Source organism: Electrophorus electricus, chromosome 10, assembly GCF_041902795.1.
Source record: "Electrophorus electricus isolate QZ-2024a chromosome 10, ASM4190279v1, whole genome shotgun sequence".
NCBI lineage: Eukaryota > Metazoa > Chordata > Actinopteri > Gymnotiformes > Gymnotidae > Electrophorus > Electrophorus electricus.
The window spans coordinates 23,030,617-23,053,784 of record NC_137506.1 but is presented as its reverse complement, the minus strand read 5'-3'; the positions used below and the strand labels follow the sequence as shown (position 1 = coordinate 23,053,784).

At 41.2% G+C, this 23,168-nt stretch overlaps 2 protein-coding genes across 3 annotated transcripts in view; one reads left to right on the top strand and one right to left on the bottom strand.

Annotated features, from left to right (window-relative positions):
* Window positions 1-5,093, bottom strand: part of mipol1 (mirror-image polydactyly 1) — a 44,116-nt gene extending 39,023 nt beyond the window's left edge. For both annotated transcript variants that reach the window (XM_027013191.3, XM_027013192.3), the window contains exons 1-2: window positions 4,983-5,093; window positions 3,638-3,729 (exon numbers count right to left, since the gene is read on the bottom strand). In XM_027013191.3, coding sequence (XP_026868992.2) covers window positions 3,638-3,647 — 10 coding nt within the window. In that variant the 5' untranslated portion in view covers window positions 3,648-3,729; window positions 4,983-5,093. The remainder of the gene's footprint in view (window positions 1-3,637; window positions 3,730-4,982) is intronic.
* Window positions 5,094-8,223: 3,130 nt separating this feature from the next.
* Window positions 8,224-22,239, top strand: tyro3 (TYRO3 protein tyrosine kinase). Its single transcript, XM_027013181.3, has 19 exons — window positions 8,224-8,710; window positions 9,641-9,824; window positions 11,285-11,385; window positions 11,580-11,750; window positions 13,582-13,668; window positions 14,483-14,595; window positions 15,188-15,368; window positions 16,084-16,226; window positions 16,814-16,952; window positions 17,203-17,329; window positions 17,501-17,595; window positions 17,690-17,785; window positions 18,047-18,124; window positions 18,260-18,352; window positions 18,576-18,697; window positions 18,924-19,033; window positions 19,903-20,062; window positions 20,419-20,555; window positions 21,106-22,239. The coding sequence occupies exons 1-19, from the start codon at window positions 8,653-8,655 to the stop codon at window positions 21,503-21,505; spliced, it is 2,595 nt and encodes an 864-aa protein (XP_026868982.3). The 5' UTR covers window positions 8,224-8,652; the 3' UTR covers window positions 21,506-22,239.
* Window positions 22,240-23,168: the final 929 nt, after the last annotated feature.

Below are 23,168 nucleotides of genomic sequence, written 5' to 3'. Positions count from 1 at the left end.
ACCCTCAACTCCTGCCCCTCCACAAACATAATTTTTCATGTGCAATTTAACAAACCACAACAACTATAACGACAACAACCACCACAACAATGCCCTAGAACTAAGTGATCTAAGAAAGATAGGGTTGGATAGGAATGGCTACAGGAAGGGGAACAAGCTGAATGACTGGGCGGAGCGACAGGACCAGCCACTCAGTACTCATTAACACTTGATGTTTGAACATAGGCCACAGGAGTGACCATTTGAATTGCACCCTGTTTAAACAGCTCCCTAGCGGCAGTGTTTCACACCAAAGCCAGCCCTGTTTGTTTTCGTCACGGCTTCATGGGCCATCTCCAGGTCTCCTGAAATCCCAGGACTGGGGGTGGGTGGGTTCGCATCGCATGAATGTCAGTTCAACTAAACGTACAACCAAGTTGCAAGCTGGGGCAGACGCTGACCTGTGAAGCACTGCAGACTGAGCTGTGCAGTACCACTTTTCTTAACCACAAAAATCACATAACATCCTTTTAAGAGGAAGACAATTTGGCACATAGACCCAGGTGAAAAGAATTATTTCAGATCACCACAGGCTTCAACACAAACCATTTCCTCCTGGTTAATATAACCAATATAATCAAATATGATCATAAATAAATGAAAATGCAAAAATCACAAACAGAACAGTCCATGCTGTGTTTTAGTGGTTTGTGGTTTTTAAAGTTTTGTATGTTTTTTTTTTTGTTGTTTTTTTTTTAATTGGTGGCATGGTAAGCAGAGCGCCTAAACTAAACAGTGCCCACCCTGGGTCTATTCCTTAAACCAACACACAGAGACAAAGGGGGCCAGAGCCTATGGAATCCTTCTATCTGTGTGCCTGCAATTCGTCGCTGGTGGACCACCCACTTAGGCAGGGGTCTGGCCCGCTAGCCCACATGGCCTGCAATTCCAAGGATTTTGAACTTCAATGGGACCCACATGGAAGCCGCAACGGGGGCAGCAAGCGCACGGCCTGCCCTGGGCGAGGCGAGTGCAGCACAGCAGAGGGAGATGAGAGCTTGATGAGGACGGCTGGTGGACAGAAGACCGCCCTGCAGATGCCTTACCCCACCAATAGCTGCAGTCGTCAGAGCAGAGCTGACGGGACCCAACAGTCCATCTCCTGTGTGGGAGGCTAGCGCAGAGGGTGGCGAACTAAGGGTTGGGTCAAAGGTCGATCCACCTGCTAAGAACAAAGCTTGTAGAGACTGTAGCCTGTTCTTTTTCTTTCACACCCTGAGCCCCCCCCGGGGAATAAGATATTCAGCTTCGTAGGAAACTTGGTGTGTTTGTTATGATGGACTTCTGTGTGTGCTTTGAATTTGGACTGCAAAAAGGACAATTTACCCATGTAAGAAAACAATTCATTGCCAGACCACAAATCAGTTGTAATAACACAGGGCCATGGCAGAGAGCTTATCCCCAACACCGGTGGACAAATAAAAGCAGCAGGAACACACAACGTATAATAACACATTCAAACACCATCGCACAAGCATGAAACTTAATTCTGGATCAAAAGCTGCGGGTATATAATTAGCTGATAACTACACAAGCTCACTATAACAGTTATACAGAACTGTGCCGTCATGTCAGTTTAGATATTACACTGCAACTCATATTGAGCAAAAAACAAAACAAAACACAGGAGTTTAAGACGATCTCTTTTTTAGAACATGACCTTTTTGCCACCCAGCCATGTATTGTGAATCCACACATTTAAAAGAAAACAGGAAGTACTCCACAAAATGTAACCAATTTATCATTTTTCATTCCTAATATAGAAATAATGGACACATCATCCTATTATATAATCCTATTATATAATCCTGCCGGAATATTCATGTGGGAGGATCCCATCAAGGTGGAATGATCCCATCAAGGTGGGATTTGACACATTTACTTTCACCTGCAAGAACATCATTACCGTGCCTAGATCTGAGCAGTAAGGCGTTTCCAGTTTTTGAGGGAATCAGGGATTTACTCAGAGTCATGCTGCTGCACATAGGCTGCCAGCAGGATCTCGACATTCATCAGTGCACACACGCACACACTAACACACAGAAACACACACAAGTGTGAAAGGTTAATAACTATGAATTAAATTAACCCACAAGACAGATAAATCTTGACTGGGATGGATTCACTGTTTCACAGCTAATTGTAACTGATCAGAGAGGAGCACTGACATCCCTGTAAGCTATAAAAAAAACAGCCCAACTAGATCCCAATACAAAATAATTCCTGTTTATGTGCAAATAACAGCTTTATGTTAGCTATCGGAACAGACATGTTTATACTTGTGGGCTGGAGACAACTGTTCAAGGATTGGATCAGATGTGATATTTTCCCTTAATACACCCATGTACACAGACACACAAACACACACGCGCGCGCACATAAAAAGGCAGTCAGCCATGACAGCCTGCAGACACGACATGTCAACCGTACAACCATTCATTTGAAGCCCCAAGTATCAGGATATGTGCTGACCAAGATCCTGTTGCACGTACGTACCTCCACCCAACTCTATGATGCAGGTAAATACCTCCACCCAACCCCAGGGTGTTGCACCAGGATGTCACAGCGTACCAGAGTAACGACAAGCGAGGCACTACAGCAAATGCAAACGTGCGCAGCACTAACAGACATTTGGCTTTCACTGCACTGTCAAAGAGCAGCTGACACTTCCTTGGGCAGCAACCCGTATACAGGCTGCAGTTTAACTTCTTTCATTTTAAAAGCAATGTCAGCCAGAACCAATACCAGTTCAAACTGTGCAAGCCAAGTGCTAAACTCTAACTGAATTAACTAAATCAATATTACACACCTGTTCAGTGAGTGTGAATATAGTGCTCTGCCCTATATGTCCTATAAGAAATTATTCCTATAAATTGAATACATCCTATATATGTTCAGCCTTTAATGTTCAAAAATATTTCCCCATAGGTTTAACTTCGTTCCATGCTTTGATGTGTGATACTCAGCACATAATTTAAGATGTATGGATTTGTTATTATTATTATTACTACTTTTTCCCCTCTCCAATAGTGGCTACTATTCACATCAACTAATATTACCGGAGTAAAGATGAACACGAAGAAATGCTAATGGTGCCCTCTAGTGGCCACATTTTCTCTAACTTTACCTTGATGTTTTTCCTGTCCATAAGGGCATTTATGAGCCTCTCTTGCAACATTTCCAGACTATATTTAGCTTTAATCACCAGTAGTAGGACTCCACCCCAATCACACACACACACACACACACCCACACACACACCCACACACACACAACCACAGCTTCTACAAGAATATTCCTTGCATATATCAATAAATTCCTCATGTTTAAAACATTTAAAAGAATGCTTTTCACAGCAGCTTAAAGTAAGATAAAAAGATGGAGGATTGCAGCTACCATAAAAACAAATTGACACTCTGCAGCCAATTTAGAAAATTTAGACTTTAAAAAATTAGGCTAACTTTACATTAGGCTGGAACACAGTTAAAGGATTGCCATTACGCTTAAGATTACCCTGCGAGACAAACAACTTTAACTCAATAACACCAAATTATTATCACCATTTTCTTTGACTGATGTGTTTCAATCTAAAGTTTACCTTTGTACATATCAACTAGTGAATCCTTCAGTTCTTGTTTGTGTTTCCATGGCAGCTGATGGAGCTCCTCCTCATTCTCAGAACAGCTCTCCCTCAATTGGAGAAAAGAAGATGATATTAGACAATCATTTACATTTCCTTCACTGCAACAAGTTTTAAAGTGTTTCTGAACTTGGCTTAGTCTCTTAACCAAGTCCTTAACCAAGATGGTCAAATGCATGCAGGTGTGGGTCAGATGAATCTCTTCAGCAATGTCCTCCCAGCTTAGGGTTGAGCTGAAGTGCAGATGGGCCAACATTCCCAATTCTCTTGACATTAACAGCCAATCCACTGGTATATAAAATAAATGGTAATAACGATCTCCATTGTGTGCACCTCCAACATTAAAATGTTTTTGTGCATCATAAATGACAGGTGGTTGATTGTGCACCCACTAGACCCTGACAATGATCAATACAAATTTGAGGGTTGATGTTCATTATTGCTAAGTGGATTGCTGTTGCAACAACACCGTGGCCAACAGTTATACACAGAATAGCAGAGGCCACACATGCATGATGCTTTAAGATGCTTTAAGGCAGAAACAACAACCCATACAGAAAAGAACTGAGAAAGAGAGTGAAGGTTCCACGCAGTGTACTTAATCTACAGAATCCCACTTTAGGTAGTTTATAAAAGGCGTACATTGAAAGCGGACCTAGAAAGCAGCTGGAAGGCATGCCGCTAACATTACACTGAGCCGAGACCGCCGGGATGATCGCGGAGGACTCTGAACGGCGCACGGCAATCTTCCAGATCTAACGCTACTCACCTCAGACAAAGCTCATTCTCCAAGCTGATTATTTTATGTTTCGCCCTTTGAATCGCGTTTTTAACATCGTGTGCCATGCTTCTAGAATTCATGGATCAAGAGTACAAAGTCAGCTCTACTTGACAGGAAGACTACATGAAAGCGTCTCCACTTACACTTGAATGCAACTTGATACAGGAGAGGACAACGAACTCTCCACATGAGGAGCCTAGCCAACGATACATAATACGTCGCAATTTAGAGTAGAAATAAAGTGGCAAACGTTTGAGTGCAGTAGGTTGTCATTTATATTTTGCAAGTTAAGGTAGCTTCTGTTTTGTTGTATGTCGACCCCTAGTTAGCTTACTGTTAGCTAGCCATTACTAGCTGACTAGCTAACCAAAACAATGATGTTCATGCTTTCTTTGAGTTGTTCACCTAAGCTACCTAGGCTAGCTGTCTAACTGCCTGTTAAGTCATCCAGGTTAATAGTTTAGTGTTAGAGTAGAAACAGAAACTGCCCCAGTGTAAAATTTACACATCTTTGGAACTTACCATGGAAACCGTCAAGAGGACTAACTGTCCTCCGCGCGACTTTCCTAAAAGTTCCGAGGGCGACTTCCTACAATACAGCGCGCACGGGACACGTTCCATATTAGAGCCCGAAGGCCCCAGTGTAGCAACTGAACGTCAGAATGGTTGGAACCCATTTTATGCACTAGAGGGCAGATGAGGGCAGTTTTTATACCTTTATAATAAAGAGCCATGTATGACACACACACACACAGGAAAATATGTACATATGGAAGTCTTATGAGCTTGGAAGGCTTATGAGGTCGACATCCCCAAGTGCAGAAACAGCAGTGTTAACAGATGTGGCAGTCCCAAATAATGGAAACATATAAGGAAGGAATATGAGAAATTGGAAAAATACCAGGAACTGAAAGAAGAAATAGAGAGAATGTGGAAGGTTAACACCGATGTTGTCTCAGTAGTGATGGGGGCACTTGAGATTGCTACCCCTAAGCTGAAGGAGTAGCTCAAATAGATCCCAGGTATTACATCAATCTCGGTCCAGAAGAGTACAATACTAGGAACAGCAAAAATGTTGCGCTGCACCCTCAAATTCCCAGGCCCAGGGGAAGCTTGCAATTTCAGTATACGGGTGCAAGCACAAAAGCCTAGATTTAGGCTACAAATATTGCCTCTGCACTTACCAAATATGAAGAACTGTAAATTGAATCCCCCAGATAAAAAATACTGTAAATATCTGAGCAGTCACACACTAAAAATGGTCACAGCAACAAAGAGGGTGTGTGAACATTAATGTGTTTATTTTATTTTGTTGTTTAATATGATAACAATCATTAGTTGAATATATATATCAACGTATCAGACATATTCTAATTTTAGTTTTTTAGTGTTGCATGATTCCATGGAAACTGCCTACTTAGCTTAAGCAAAGCCGTGGAATCTTTGGAAGCAGCACGTTTACAGCGGTTTGTACTTTTGAGCAAAAGTAGAAATAAAATGACCACAAATTTTGCATAACTTATTTATTAAACATAAAACAATAAGTTATGGTTTTATAAATCCTACTTTCTGGAGCCTTTTCTGCATAGTTGGCCATTGGGGCATATGCCAACCAGCATCTATCATAGCTGTAATATAGCCCAGGTCTCTGGTAGAAGGCCCGAGGGGAAGGAAAAAGATGTGACCAGACAGGAACAGAAACACAGCTGCACAGCTGATGAAGGACCTCTGTCTGAAATGTTCTGTTTCTCTGGAAACTCTGTGTACTCTCTTACTACAGTAGACTGCAGTTACTCATTTGGAATCTATATATTTACAAAATATGTGTTTTTTGTGTCCACTTGTCAAGCTACATTTACATTTATGGCATTTGGCAAATGCTCTTATCCATAGTGACTTACAAAAGTGCTTTGTTAGTTACTCATAGAATGTATCCTAGCCAGTACAGTAGGCTAGATACCATTGAACTAGAAAGCTGCTGAAATATAGGGATCAATGCTGATACCTAGAAGTACAAAACACATAAGGTGTATAACAGACAATAATAAGTGCAATAAACAATACCCTACAATAACTGTTAGTTTCAGTACTCAACATAGGTGCAGGATCAGTGGTCATTTAAATATTACGCAGTCTATATTTGAAGACTGCAAGGGACTCTGCTATTTGGACAGCCAGCGGAAGTGCGTTCCACCATCTGGGAGCCAGGACAGAGAATAGTCTCAATGCTTGTCTTCCATAAGACTTGAAGCATGGTGTTTCAAGCCAAGCTGTACTTGAGATTCGAAGTACTCTTGGTACGGATCAGGCTTTGACCACTGACTTCATGTATGGAGGGGCTGGTCCATTTTTGGCTTTGTAGTCAAGCATCAAGGTTTTAAATCTGATGCAGGCAGCCACTGGAAGCCAATGAAGGAAACAGCAGTGGAGTGACGTCTGAACTTCGGAGATTGAAGATCAGTTGTGCTGCTGCATTCTGGACAAGTTTTAGAGATCTGATGGCTCTTAGAGGAAGACCAGCAAGTATCAAGTTGCAGAGTCTGCACAATCACCTGGGCAGCTTCTTGCTCGAGTAAGGGCCAAATCTGTCATATGTTACACGGGAGAAATCGGCAAGACTGGGTCAGACTTGAAACATGAGTTGAGAACGACAACTAGTTGTCCAAGGTTATGCCCATGCTTTGAGAAGCTTCAGATAGTGATACCTAGGGAGTTCTTGATCTACACTGTTCCTTTTTCAAGTGTGTCAAATGTTATCAGTAAATCAATAAATATATGTCATTAGTACAAAACAGTACAAAACAAATTGCCTAGGTAAATAATTCGAATACATTTTCAATACATTTTGTGTGTGTGTGTGTGTGTGTGTGTGTGTGTGTGTGTGTGTGTGTGTGTGTGTGTGTGTGGTGGGGGTGGTAGGGGGGTGTATCACTGTTGCTTGGGTAGAGCTACTTACAGAACTGCTTCTTGTTGAACTAGTTTTGAAATCACACTGGACTGGGCAAGCAACTGTAGCTTCTTTGGAAAGAAATGGCTGAATCATCCTGATATTAAATCTTCATGGTTATTATGTTAGTAACATAAGCAAAGAATGATAAGTTGGTGTCTTGTAATTTTCAGTGCAGAGATCAGTGTGTTCATAGGATATGACCAGATCCTGGTGCAGTGAGGTATCACCAGGAATAAACAATAGAACTTTCTTGCTCTAATTCAGTATTAGATAATGGGCAGCCATCCATACACATATGTTGCTAAAACCAACATGTCTAGAGGATGTTCTTTGGCCTGTGCACATTGGACAACTGTCCCAGGAAAGCTGTCCCAGATCAACTGTATAAGATTCCTTCAAGTTATGGATGACAGAGGTCTACTGCTCAATTCAATGAACATTTGGTTAATAAAAGTTAAAGCATCAGTCTAATAGAAGCATAGTCAAGCATCTTACATGGAAGATATCTTGCCAGGGACATCTTGCCCTCATTTAAAGCCTTCTGCATAAAAATGCTGTAGAAGAAAACCAAATATGCCCATGTAATTGACAAAATAATATCATTTCAACTCCATGATTTTGTTCCCAGGAAGATAAGAACAACAAAGCTCAAAACGTTTTGGTTTTTTGTCTCAGATTGAAGCAAAAGCTGTGACCAGTTTTCAGAGTGCTAGAACAAGGGTTGCATTTGAGACGTTTGAACGTTGTTTGGCCTGTGACGTACTGGTTTGTTTGTTACAGTGTACAGAGGATATTGCGGTTTCCTTTTTCTCTTTTTCTGAAGCAGAACGTGTCGCAGGGATTCTAATGAACGAGTAAGAAAGACGGGCCATTTCTAGGTACAGGAATGTGTCGTTTCGTGACAGAGTCTCTAGGGGGCATTATGGTATATTAGACACTTGAGGCATTTTTCTTCCTCACAAGGAGTGAAAACATACGGGAGTGTAGACTCCCTACTCCTAAAAAAATCCTATTAATTTTCGGAATCCAAGCATCGAAACGTCGATTGGTTTCACCCCGACTATGGAAAGCGTTTTAAGATTGACGTATTCTCAGAATTTGTTGCTCTCAAGTGTCTAGTATTTTTGTTGCTACTTTACTGGTACACATGTCTTAGAGCTGATGGGTACTAATCGCGTGTGGTTGAAGTTGTTTGTTAAACTAATGTGAGCTAATGGAATTGCTCGATAAGAGGATGCTATAATGGAGATTCATCTTTGGATTGTACTAATTTTTGTACAACACACTCGAGGATTTCATGGTAAGTTTAAAGTGGTCGGAGAAATATTTTTCTGAATTTCATAGTCTAATCACGTTATAATGTACGTACGGCGCAATCTGAATTTGTGTAGCCTAATTGTGGTTCACGTATAGTCTACATAGTAGAGTTTATGAAATCTTCGTTTAGATGTCCAAACCTTAAACAGATTTGACAGGAAAAAAAATATTTGAAAGCATAACGAGCAACGTACCTGCAAACAACAATAATAATAGCATGTTTTCTCATGGGGGCTTATCTTTAAGCTAAAGGGGAATTTGTAGTTTATAGGAGAATGCAATCCATCTATAGTAAACATAACCAACGTCTCTTAACTGATTCTAGATGTTATGTGGTAATTAGATGCAGTTATTGCTTTGGTCACTGGATGTTAAAAACAAACATATAATAGTTTTGTTTTTAAAATTATACTCAAGCACATTAAGACTGTTAACACTTGAATAGGTAGCTACCCCATTAATCTATTCACAGCTAATGAATATGAGCATTGATGTGGCAGTTTTGGTTGGCACTGGAGCATAGTTGAACCCAGCTGTAGTCCGCTATCACAGTAGAGAGCTTTTATCCTGCTGCTACTTGTGTTACAGCTCTTAGCTGGAGTCTGAAAAAACACTGTCAAGGATCTGTTCGGTAGCTCAGATACAACAGAGGCCACAGAAAATAGAATAAGAGCTCCACAGGTTGCAGAAATTAAAAATTTTAAGTGGTGCAGAAACGTGGTGTCGATTTATGTTCCACAATGGACTTTGGTAAATGAAAAGCATTAAATGTAATGCACTTTTAAGAAGTTCTTAAACCAGTTGTCAAAAAAAAAAAACTTTAAAATGAAGGCTCAAAATCAGGGTGCTGCTGCCTTGTTTTTACCAAAGACATGTCAAGATGTTCCTGTCTGTTCTGTGTGTTTTGTGTCAGGGTTAAGGTTCACCAAGAGCCCAGCTAACCTCACGGTGACCCAGGGTAACATGGCACGTCTGGGATGTGCCATCGAGGGCTTGAGCGAGCCAGAGATCGTGTGGATGAAGGATGGGGAAAAGGTGTACAGCACAGACCAGATGTACATCAACCTGGACCCCCACCACTGGGAGACCTTTCACACGTAAGAGCCTAGATACTGGACCTGGCCTTCTGTGGCTGTTGCCAATGACCTAGTTCTAAAATAAGAACTGCTGTGATATCTGTCATTAAGATAGTTCTGTTGGTCCTAGAACTTCTGTTATGGCATCATCCTCTCATAGGGTGTTTACATTCCTGCTGTAAATGTTTTACTGCATTCTGTTCATATGATCCCAGACTATGGCACATATTTCATTAATGTACTGAGAGTATATCAGCCTAATTTGAGTATAATTGGGATTATTGTCTGAACGTAATCTTATATCGCCAATAAAATGCTCATGATTTAACTATAACATCTATGGCAGGGCTTACTGATTTCTAGTCATTTAAGAAAGGAGAATATGCTTGTTTTTAAGAGTGACAATAAAGAGCATATTTAAGGATAAATGCTTGTTAGTGGGTGCATTGTGATTGATAGTGTAATAGTGTAAATAAGCGTGGAGGTGTTGGCTGCATGTTGGAGTTTTTCAGGACTCAGAGATTAAACCGTGGATCCAGGCGAGGGTTGGTGCTGCTGGTTAATCAGCTTTAAGTAGCCTTCCCCAGCAGAGCTGGGGCTCAGAGCAGGGTTTTGTCTCGAGACTCCAGTGAGACTTCTCTCTTAGACACAACCATGAACTTCAAAACTAAACCAACGAAGATGTAAAGTGGACACCACAGAGATATATGATGCAATCAGACGTACTTATGTGGCCACGTGATAAAGCTCTGTGACCGGTACTTGTCAGTCGAAACCACAAACAAAAAAGTAAAGTGGTTAGTGGGAAATTGCTATCCAGAATGTTATGACGAGCAAGCAGATGTAGTCATCCCCTCTTGCAGTGGGTGACTGCCATGTATTGAGCGGGTTGTGAGTAGTGCAACAGCTGCCAGGAATGTGAGCATGCATGGCCAGATGATTGTCATTGCTGCTGACGTGATGGAGCTTGTGATCTCTCAGACCCAGCATAAAATAGACTCTGGACCAAAAGATACATGAACACAGAGCCTCCTTCCTGGCTACTCTGGAATCAGTCAGAAACTCTATTGTTTTTGGTCAGAAACTGTGTCCGTGGTTTCAGGTCTGAATAGATGTAGAACTCGTTCACTTCTTCTTACATTGGAGTCTTTTTATCATACTTCAAAACTGTCTTAGTTCTAGATGTACAATTCTGCTTAGTCATTTCACAGGCTGAATCAGTTAAGCATTTTCATATCCTCATGTGGTTATAGAAAGTTTGATAGGGTTGTATTTATATATATATATGGGAGAGCGGCCTTTTCATCCAGGCTCATCCTTTCCCTCATTCTGGCACATTATGATAGGAAAATATGAAAACTGTTTCCAGCTTTTTTTCCCTTCCATTTTATATATTATTGCTTCACTAATTTGTACTTGAAGCACCATAATCTCTGCACTGATCAATCTTGTTTGCATGTGTTGTTATATTGTACTTCCAGCGTAAAGTCAGTCCAGCAACAAGATGCTGGCAAATACTGGTGTGAGGTTGAAAATTATGGTGCCATTATCTCCTCTGAGCTGGCTTGGATCACCGTGGAAGGTAGATCCAGCCTCTTACGCTTTCTATCTGGTCATTAGCAGACACATATTATTAAAGCTACACACCTTCACAAAGCTATAATGCTGATTTTATTTATTTATCTACACTTTCACTGAAAGAATTTCTATAATATTGATAGGCACTTGTGTATTTTCCAATTTCATTATGCTGTTTAAATTTTATTGCATCTTTAGGTGTGCCTCACTTTGTACTGGAACCACAGGATGTAGCCACATTTCCAGGGGCCCCTTTTAACCTGACATGCACAGCTGTTGGCCCTCCTGAGCCAGTGGAGGTGCTGTGGTGGCTTGGGGGAGTGATGAAGGGAGACTTCACACCTTCCCCGTCTGTTCTCATCGTTCCAGGTAACTATCTTCTCACAAAGTAATGGGAGACTCAGTTTGACACTGATGTGCACAAATGCAGACTATTGGGAATTTTGTTGTGCTGCCTTAATGTCTGCATTTATATAGATATTGTCATTGTTCATGTGTTCATCATCCTTATGACTAATGTGTTGCATGTGAAATTTAAATGGGGCTGTTTAAATTGGGCAGTTGAGCAGAGGTCACAGTTAGTGGGTGTGTTTAATTAAACAGGTTTTATGGCTTTCTGTTGTTGTACATGGACTTGTACATGCCTTCTGACAGTGACCTGCTTGGGTTCTTGATAGCTGTGTTAATCAGTCTCGGGGTTCTTGTGCTAATCAGTCTCGGGGTTCTTGTGCTAATCAGTCTCGGGGGTTCTTGTGCTAATCAGTCTCGGGGTTCTTGTGCTAATCAGTCTCGGGGTTCTAGTGTAGAGAATACTGCTGCCGATATGATGTTCTGTGTTAGATCGATAGGCTTTTCCGCGCAAACATTCCATGTATCTCTGGCCTTGCTTGTTTTTTTTAATGTTACACTTCAACAATTGTTATTGAGTTCCACCCACCTAAATACAACAAGTCAAAACGTGTCATCTGAAAATGATCTAAATGCTGACAGGGCCTCAACAAACTGTTTCACTGTTTATATGACCACTCGTAGGTTCCATAACCCTGAAGTACATTTATTGCAGAATAGGAGAAAATCATTACTTCTTCACTTCATAGGTGCTTTTTTAGGGGGGAATGGGCAAGAATTGAGAAAGGAGTTATTAGGTAATTATGAAAAGAACATATAGCTAATGTGTGTTCATTTTAAATGTGTTACTACAGCCCCAAATTGGATCTTTAAGTAGTTCTTGGTGTAATGTATCTGGTGCAGATCAATAATCCATTATGGGTACTGAAGTGGGTGAAAGGTATACAACATGACTCTCATATGAATGTTGTAATATGAATGCAGAGAAATGCATCCAGGTTTGTTCTTAAGGTTATTATTTCTGTTTAGGGACCTTTGGCAGTCCTTTGTGATCTCTCACTGATGCTGTGCTCATAGCAGCACTGTAGTTTTAAGGATGGAGTAGTTTCCTTTACTCTGTCCTCAGGAAGCTCCTCTCTGTGTTCATTAGTTCAACTGAATGAAATTTTATTTATATAGTGCTTTTTGCAATAGTCACTTTCTCAAAGCAGCTTTATAGGAGCCAGGTGTAGAGCTCTAATCAGCAGGCCAAAGGAGTTGATGGTAAGGAAAATTTTGCTTGGGTGAAGGAAGAAACCTTGGGAGGACCAGACAGTGCTTGTTAGCTTGGTCCCGTGGCGCGTCCTGTCCCGTGGCGCGTCCTGTCCCGTGGCGCGTCCTGTCCCGTGGCCTGCATTCTCCTGTTATGTAACTGGAGCACCTGCTTTTCTTTATTGCTCTGAATCACACTGCAGAAATCAATACTGCTCAGAGAATAAGGCCCAGGCAGCCACTCCTTAGTATATGCTGAAGATTAATTACATTTCCTTATGAACTCCTGATTGTTTTCTTTCTTGTTGTCCTGCCTGGAGCGTCAGGGCCTGTGCTGAGTCATAGGTTATAAGGCTAAGGCACTTTGCCAGGCAATTATGAGAGTTTGGCCAATTTAGTGGGAGGGTGGACATTTTATACTGGCCAGTCACTTTCTCCTCGGTGAACTGAAGTGCCCAATTCCGTTACTCAGAAATGTCTGCAATGAGGCAAAGAGTTAAGAGTGTAATGAGATATACAAAAGTGGGAAGAGACTATGTGCACTGTGCATGTTCTCTATAATTCAGGTGGTATCCTCAGTTTTAATCATCTTTTTCTCCAGGAGTAAATGACAGCATAAAGTTTTATTGTGAGGCCAAGAATGCCAAAGGTGTTTCTGTGTCTCGGACTGGCACTGTTTACATAAAAGGTAAGCTCCGCTTTTTCCTTATGGTTAATTCTTCTTGTTGCAAAAACTGTGTAGTTAGTTTAATTGTGGAGCTTAATATCATGAGCTAAATCAAGATCTGATGGTTAACCATCCGATCCTGTTTACTGATACATTTGCTGGTATGTTCACATTAAAACATTTAGTTCAAGTTTTAAGTTTAAAGTGTTATTGTCATTCTGCCCACTCCTTTGTAAAAATTGGAATTATATGTAATTTCTTCTGGTATGATGGAAATGACAGAAGTACAACAGCATACAACACAGGAGTACAAAGTGTGAATGCACAGTACAACAAAACAGTACTGAAGCACAGCACACAAGACTACAAAGTGTAAACGCATAAAACAATAGTACAGTACAAAGGACTACAAAGTGTGAATGCAACACACAATGGAAAATACAACACAAATGTACAAAAGCACAACAGTACAGAAACACAGTACACAAGCCTACAAAGTGTGAATGAACATCAGGACAAGAGGAGTGCAGAACAAGTAGGAAACAATAAATAAACTACAGTAAACATGCTGCATAGGCCAGGGTACACGAGACACACTGGCAAGTCAGGGTTATATATCAGCGTAGGCTTGCTGGGTATTTCTGTATCACCTGATGAGGTCTGTAGACTGAAAACTGGACACATTGTCAAAACATTAGACTGGATGTTGAAAAATATCTTTAGCAAAGATTAACTGTCAATCAATTCTAAAGCGTCTTGTTAATCGAGTTGGCAGCAGGTGGTGGGAGTGCATACCCAGGGCAAGAGAAACTTATTTTGATCTTCTCTCTGGCAGTACTTCCAGATTCCCCTACAGCTCTTCATGTTGACCAGGTGTCTGATAATATGACCCTGATGTGGACTCCAGGGTTCACTGGCTATTCTTCCCTGTCAACATGCACCATTCAGGTACGGTAGTGCTCTGATCCCACAGCCCGATAGCTCAGAAAAGAGTGCAATGCTAGCCATCACCATGCTCTCGTGAGCCAAAGGATATTCACTGCAGTTGGGTTAGAGGAAGGAAGAGTCCCTCAGTAGTGAAAGATGTAAATTGCATAATTGGGTCTGCCTATTTTTCCCCTTTTTCTCTCATTTTAAACCTAGTCACTGATCTCTCCATATATGGCTTAGACAAATTGGATTTATATATATATAAAAAAAAATTTAAGCTGAAAAGTCTGCAGAGCAAAATGCATGCATGCATGCATGCATGGTTTAAACTGCTCTTGTGTACGTTTGGGCTGTTCTCCAGTCTGCTTGTATCTGAAGCTCTTCCTGTGGAATTTTACATTAATAATGACTTTATTATTATGTACAACAATAAGATATAATGATATAGACAGCTGGATAATAGATGTAATTACCCTTTGTATTTGTGGGGTTTTGATGAAAGGTCATCTTGGGATGATCAATTCACCTGGAACCAGGTCTTTTAGTCTTTGCTAATGCCTTTGTTTTGAATGGAATCTTCCCACCCCACACTGCCCTAATCTCTCATTAGATGTCTAGCAGCTCTAGAAAGAAGCTAAAACGTCCTGACAAGGAAGTTTCAGTGCCTCCATTCCAGCATACTATTGAAGGACTCCGCAGTCACTCCAACTACAGCGTGCGAATCCGCTGTGATAATGAGGTTGGCTCCTCCCCCTTTTCTCCTTGGCTGGACTTTCAGACTCCAGAATCAGGTATACACACCTCATGATAAGAAATTCTGGAATTAACTCTGAGTTGGAATGAATCATCATTTCATGCTGAGCTGTTTCCTATGATAGTGTTTCTTCCTGCCTTTTGGCTGCTTACATGCCCAACCTGAAACTTTTGTTTTTCATTAACAAGTTTTCGGATTCTGCTGATTATATCCTCGACAGAGGCAGTCGGAGTGCTGTTGAAAGAGACCTACAGTCACAAGGGAATGGTATTTTCATTCCCATTGGCCTTGGTGGCTGGCACTACATAGGCAGTAGTTGAAGAGTACATATACAGCCCAGAGATGGAACCCTGGTTCAAGCACTGGACTGGCAGGCTCATGCCAGCTGCTTGGGTTGGGGGTGGGGGGCGGAGAGAAGAGTTGGCTCAACTTGTAGGGTAGCAGTGGGATGGGGTGGGTTCCGGTGTTGACCTTGTTTATATGTTTGTAAACTGCCAGGACTGGCTTTAGTCCAGTGGATTCCAGCCTTAATGGTACAATGCACCATTGTGCTTGCCCCAAGACCATCTCCATGTAGGTCTTATGCAGGGCCTGCGGTGCTGCCACCCACAGGTCATGACTGAGAATAACCTCCAAAATGGTTTAAAATGCTTTCATCAAAAAAAGACACAACCAGTGAAATTATCTGATTATTTTGTTACTGTGTGGTGGAATGTATTTGTAATGTGGTTGTTGGTGTTGCCTCTACACAGTGCCATCAGCAGCTCCTAAGAACCTAACCTTTGACCTGACAGAGCAGCAGCTCTCTCTCACCTGGGCAGCACTGCGAGAAGAAGAGCTGAACGGACGACTGCTGGCATACAAGTTGCAATGGAACCTGGGAGGAGAGAGTCAGGTACCACCTTATTGCCAGCAAAGGCAACACCACTGTATACACTTCATTAAAACTAAATTACATACACTTATGTTAAATAATTACTTCCTGTTAAATAGTTGGCATCTGGAAATACACTACTAGTATTAAAATAAATCCTGTTCCTTTAAAATGTCCTGGTCCCTCTGTTTCTGGTTCCTTTTCTAGATCACATTGTTGTAAGATTTGGATAATTCCTTGGCTTAATTTCCCAGCAGCCATCTGGCACCAGTTTTCTGAAATTTCAGTGATTTAGCACTGACTTGGAATATACTTGATAGCCATATCAAGCATATTTCACCATCATAGCCGTAATAACTGATTTACACTTGTCTGTCATTGAGTTGATAATGCAAGATATCCACACACACACACACACACACACTTATGTATCTCATTGTAGCAGTACTGTTTCAAGAAACCACTCTAGGTGGGAGGAAGGTTTCAGCACATACAATTATTAGGTGTATTATTACTGTTCCAGAATCCAGAAAACCATGATGAGTTATTACTGTCAACAGGACATCACTAGATGTTTATTCTAAGCAAGCCCCTGTCTTCATTCCCAGGAGCCATTTCTGTTTAAGGAAAACTTTGCCCATTTCTCTGGAGGTGGCCGATTTTTCAACGCCACTTTTCAGGTGTCTGCGTGCACCGTGGTGGGATGTGGGCCCTGGAGCCGGCCGGTGCTCATTACACCAGCTTCAGGTACACCCTCCCCACGAAAGGGAATGCTGTGCAGTAGGGGGCCTGGTCTGATCTTAGGGAGCTGGCATTTTTGATAGTGTTCTATTCACTGAACATCAATGTCTTTGTACTTCTGTGCTTTCCGACAGTAGCTACTTTTGTGTATGTCAAAAATGTATATGGCCGTCAAAACCTTTGTGTTGTAGAGGTCACATGACTGTATCACTTGTTGGAGGTAAAGTGCCATGTAATACTTTGGTTCTTTCTGCAGCCATGCAAACGCAGACCCAGAGAGAGCACATGTGGGTGGGCCTGGTCTCAGGGCTGCTGGTGGTCGCAGTGTTTGGTCTCCTGCTGACTGTCTTGGTGCACCGCAGAGGCAAAGAGACACAGTTTGGGTGAGCTCGCACTGCCAGACATAAACAGTAACCACAGATGCCATAACCAAGCTTTGGGTTAATTACTGAGTTTCAAAGAGTTTGGAATTTGCCCTTACATTGTGAGATTATTCAGAGAGTACTCCTGTATATTTAAATGGATTATATTGTGTCCCTTTGCCTTGTTGGCAGATATGCATTTAAGACTCCAGGGACAGAGAGCGTGGTGACTTTCACAGCAGCAAGGTCCTTCAGCAGACAGGGCCCTGAGCTCCCAGAATCCACCTGTATGTGTATATTACACATGTGTTGTCACCACAAATACCACAATAACACAAAAAGGTATGAAATTTTGAACGGTTTTTTTCTGTCTCCCTCTAGTGGACAGCCTAGGCATCAACGATGATTTAAAGACCAAGCTGCAGGATGTCCTCATCCCTGAAAGGCTCCTTACCCTTGGCCAAATGTTAGGGAAAGGTTGGGATTTTCAGCCTTTCCTCATTCTATTTTAGAATACAAGCTTTTACACAAAGGACCTTGGCTGAAATTTGCAGGTTTAGTGCGTTGGGTTGTGAATGTATGTATTTAAAACATTTCTCCACCCTTTTCAGTGTTGATCTGTATATAAACAAACAACATGCAGCTCAGTTCCGAAAAAATACTACTGTGAAATTGTACTAGGGGTCTGCCTCGGAAATACTTTTATAAAATCTGTAGAAAATCAATTTTTCTATGCAGGTGAGTTTGGCTCCGTGAGAGAGGCCTTTCTTAAGATGGAGGACAGCTCCATGCAGGTGGCAGTGAAGGTGCTAAAGAGTAAGTGAGCACTGTTACATGAAGTGTTTATCATTATGAGAAAGCGGGTCATGCTAAGCCCCCAGTTACTGTTTGGTTCACTACCTATTGCTGTTGTGTACTGATGTGTCTCCATCATTTATGTGGGGGTAAAAGCTGACATCAGCACCTCAAGTGATATTGAACAGTGCCTGAAAGAGGCTGCCTACATGAAGGATTTCCACCATCCCAACGTGATCCAGCTAATAGGTCAGCGAATGCACTTTTGGATTAATAGATGGTCATCGTTACAATATTACTCTAAACATTGCTCAGCTTTGTAGATTCATGGCCTGAACTGGGTTCAGGCTTCATAGCATCTGAGAATGACATTTGTTAAAGTTCATGTAATATGTTCGGAGTCTGACATTTCTGTCTGAACGTAAAGCACGGGATGCGTCTCCTCCTCCATGTTGTGTGTCTGCTCTATCAGGGGTGAGTCTTCACAGACGGCCCCAGCAGCGCTTACCCATTCCCATGGTGATCCTCCCATTCATGAAACATGGTGATCTGCACACTTTCCTCCTCATGTCCCGTCTTGGGGATGAGCCCTTTGTGAGTGTTTCCAGCTCTTATGAGTTTTTGATCGCTTATTGTTCATATTCACACATACTCACAGACACTCATACGCTCTTACCCATGTCTAAACAAGTTAGATCATGGGTTGAAAACTGTATCTTTATATTTACCCATTTCATTTCCTGATTCTGATCTTGCATTGTTTAAAGAGGATGAACACAACTCTTCAAGTGGCTCTGTATTGTCTTTGTCTTTTCTGTAGACCCTCTCCCTACAAACGCTCGTTCAGTTTATGTTGGATATTGCACGGGGGATGGAGTATCTAAGTAGCAAAAGCATCATCCACAGGGATCTGGCTGCTCGCAACTGCATGTGAGTGTTTGCAGTTACACTTAGGCCAATCTAAACCGCATTCACAGAGCTTTAAATCTGGACTCGGTATCAAAAATATGAATGGTGACTCCATGTTCTATGTTTGTTTCTTTTTTTTCCTTAAATGGATGCACATTGCCAGGTTCACACTACAGCAGGTAAAAGTGTCACAAATCTGTTCTGTGGTTCCACATATGACACAGATTTGTGATTTGCATGTCAGGGTGAACAGCATGCAACACATCAGATAGTGAATTCATATACGTATCTGATTTAGGGCATGCGACTGCTGTTATAACATAAAATTTCATGTGCCTTTTACTCTAACCCAGCTCAACATTCAGAAGAATCCAGATATTCCTGAAGTAGCAGCCATGAGTCCACAGCCTTCATTAAAATCTTGACCCTCTTCTGCCTTCTTGCCCTCATTATAATTTGTTGCCGAATTAGCGGCTGGCCTGGTGAACGTGAGCATTAGACTAGTGGTTGCTATGGTTGGCTGATTGTTTACATCTGGATGAGGGTGTGGTGTGAAGCACTGTTCATTTGTGCATGCAGGTCAGTTCAGGCGCATGATCATTTCAGACTAATGTTGGATATATTCCACATTTGAAAAGTATTGTGAACAAGCAAGCAAAAAAAATTGGACTTATGCAGTAAACAAAATTTGGGCCACCTTACCTGCAGTGTGAATGTAGGCCTTATTTACCCAGTTACATTACACTTTCCTGAGCATTTCTCCAATCTGATGTAACACTTCAATGGTGGTTCTTCTCATCTCAGTTGATGTGCCAGATCTCACAACTTGGTCTTGATTACCTAAGTGAACTACATTTTTACTGGCCTCCCTCTGTATTCTACTTGTTTAGGTTGAATGAGAACATGACGGTGTGTGTAGCAGACTTTGGCCTTTCCAAGAAGATCTACACTGGTGATTATTACAGACAGGGGTCTGTCTCCAAGCTACCAGTGAAGTGGATAGCACTAGAAAGTTTGGCTGACAACGTCTATACAACGCAGAGCGATGTGGTAATATGCTTCACTAAATATAGACCCTTATAACAAGTATCTTTTCACACATTACTACATTTCTTTGACTCTAAATTTTGATTTAAGAGGTTTTTTTTTTGTTTTTTTTTTTCAGTTCCATTTATTCTACGTAGCAGGGCCTTGAGTGTGAGCGCCCAGCACAGTTTGGTGATTTACGTTCTCAAACCAGATTTAACTTGTCAGTTCATTAGCAGGTTTAGTAGGTGTGTTGGAGCAGGGGAATCACCACACTGTGCTGCACAGTCATTTAGCTTTACATGTAGTCAGGCAATGACTTCTGAAAGTAGCTTCAGAGACATCTTAAATCACCTATGGCTATATTGGCTGTATTTCAGTGGGCTTTTGGGGTTACCATGTGGGAGACAATGGCTCTGGGGCAGACTCCTTATCCTGGGGTGGAGAACTCTGAGATCTACGAGTACCTCATCAAGGGCGAGAGACTCAAACAGCCACCTGACTGTCCAGTTGAAGTGTGAGTTTTTGGGGTTTTTTTGTTTGTTTTTTTTTGTGCTGTAACCCATTTCTGTTCTGTATTTTATAAAACATGAACTGTATTTTAACTTATCACTAGCAGTATAGTTCAGTTCTCTCAAACCATTGCAATACAGTGAGAGGATATGAACTACTAGGCACTTTTATGTGAGTTATAGTAAAGGTATGCAAATTACATAATCAAGTGTTATATAAAATATTACATGAATATAACTGAAAGTTAGCCTCAATTGGACTCAGTTGTGCCTAATTACAGTACATGTGGGAAATCCAGTGTTTTCTCTGCCTGATAACTTTTCTATTCATATTCGAATATTGAATGTGGCTTAATACATTAGTGTTCAGATAACTATTGAGTTTATGCGATATGTGCAGCGAACAATATCTATGTAAAATGTACCTATGCAGTTGACCTTATTGATAACTTAATCCATCCTGTAGTAAAACTGGTTTTTGATGTAACCTGAAAAATTGAGACCAATAAATGTATTCATTATTCAAGTAACCTTTTTTTGGCTTCTTCCCTCCAGCTATGAGATTATGCACAGCTGCTGGTCTCCTGTGCCCAAGTGTCGTCCCAGTTTTCAACACCTGATAGCCCAGCTAGATGGCCTCTGGGCTGGACTGCCTCCAACACCTGCAAAGGAGCCCCTGCTCTATGTAAACATGGATGGTGAGGTGGACTCTGGGCTTGGGGCCGGGCCTGGGACAACAGTCAGTGGGGAGCCTTTGAGGGCAGTGCCTTGGCAGTGTGTTGGAATGGAGGAGGATGAAAAAGACTGGCTTGTGGGGTCATCGGGGTCTGTACTGGCAATTGGTGGAGACTATCGCTACATCACTGGCCCATGTAATGTCATGGACGGTGATGGTGGGCACTCTGAGGATGGCCTGTCGGAGGATACCCGGGATGAAGATATCATAAATGTGTGAACTTTTACTTTTTCCCTTTTGTGAAAAGGAGACTGAATATGTCCCTTGCTTACTCGAGTAATCACCTAGGCTGCTACCTAGAAGGTGGCCTTGATTTAAAAAAAAAAAGCATAAGAACGCATTAAGGGTGACACATCATGCACGATTTCTGGATGCATTTGAGTGGTAGTGAATAATGGACATGATTATTATGTTGCCCTATGGGTCAACATGAAGATCGATTCATCTGGTAATACCATAAAGTAAAGGGACCCTTTAGGCACTAATTTTAAAAGTAACAGATGCGAATTAATTTAGACAAGGCTCCAGCAATAACAAGAGGTTACAATTCATTACCATAAAAATAAATAACCAAGTTTCGTTCTCAAAATCCCCAATTAAGGCTATTAACCAATATATCTAATTTATGTTGATGTATATGATCCATGAAAACTGTTGTTTTCTGTGCCTTTTTTTAGATGGTGCCTTTTCTATACCAACATTTAATTGCAGCAAATATACATGCAAAGATAAACTTTACATGGCATTATAGATCTGGAACTTTATAATATCAGTCTATGAATTTGTTGCACATAAGCTTAAAAAACAATGCTGTACATTTAAGAGACGATGTTTCAAGGGCATTACTGCTGTGCTGTGTTCTGTGCATAATTGCCTGATGAATGTCATCCCGAAGCCCACAGGAGCGTGTTCCGTGTATGAAAGACATTAAAACTTGGTGTAAGTAGGTTCAATCTTAAGATACCAGTTGTTTTTATTTTTGATAAAATGGCTCATAGATACAGTAAAATGCAAGCTTGGATGACATTCAAGCTTGTGTTTTTTTTTTATAGGGTAGCGTTGCATGATTGTCATTTTACATGTTTTACATTATTCTTTCCAAAATAGCTGACGCTTTTTTTTTTATCCAAAGCGACTTATCAGGACAAACAAATATATGAATAACTAATCTGACATCTAGCTACCGTACACGTTAGATTTTTTTTTATTTTATTTGAATAACTACACATTAGAAAAAGACAACACTTCTTTGCACTAATGTCATGCACAAAACATTCAGGACAAAAACGCTGGTCATACAGTGTACCTACGTGTTCATTGTAGGCCGTGGCGAATTCACCTAGGACATTACAGGCGAACGTTACAGGCTAGTGTTTGGGGGAAACTAGTAATCTTAAAAAAATAAAATAAAGTTTTTACCTGTTGTGTCTAATTGAGCACCGAGGATTTCGGATGCCCGATCCCCCACCCGCCCCCCCAAAAAGTTAAATTACAAATTCAATTTTGGGAAGGAACAATTGTGGCACACATTTCGATTATAACAGTCATGATAAATAAAACTGAATTTTGATGCAATTTCAGTGTGAATATTATTCTCTACTCACGAACTATAACCCAAGGTCACTTTAAGCATTTCGATAGCATGTAACACAGGTGACCTAACCTCATTTAGTTTTCGCTAGCTAGCAAACCTAGAGTTGAGAAACGCAGTGCTCATTCGAAGGACACTCTTAAGTTTCAGCTAACATTCTTAAATACAAAGTAAAAATGTTTGAGACTGCAAGAAAACCAGCTGCTATAGTTCAGTGGATACGTGTCACTGGTTAGATAGCTAGTATAAAAATATATATACGCGGCAGAGGTGCGAACAAAGGATGTCAGC

Coding starts and splice junctions, on each gene's coding strand:
- tyro3 (XM_027013181.3), top strand. CDS start 8,653: ATGGAGATTCATCTTTGGATTGTACTAATTTTTGTACAACACACTCGA. Junction 11,386..11,579: donor GGCTTGGATCACCGTGGAAG/GTAGATCCAGCC, acceptor TTGCATCTTTAG/GTGTGCCTCACTTTGTACTG. Junction 18,353..18,575: donor CAACGTGATCCAGCTAATAG/GTCAGCGAATGC, acceptor CTGCTCTATCAG/GGGTGAGTCTTCACAGACGG.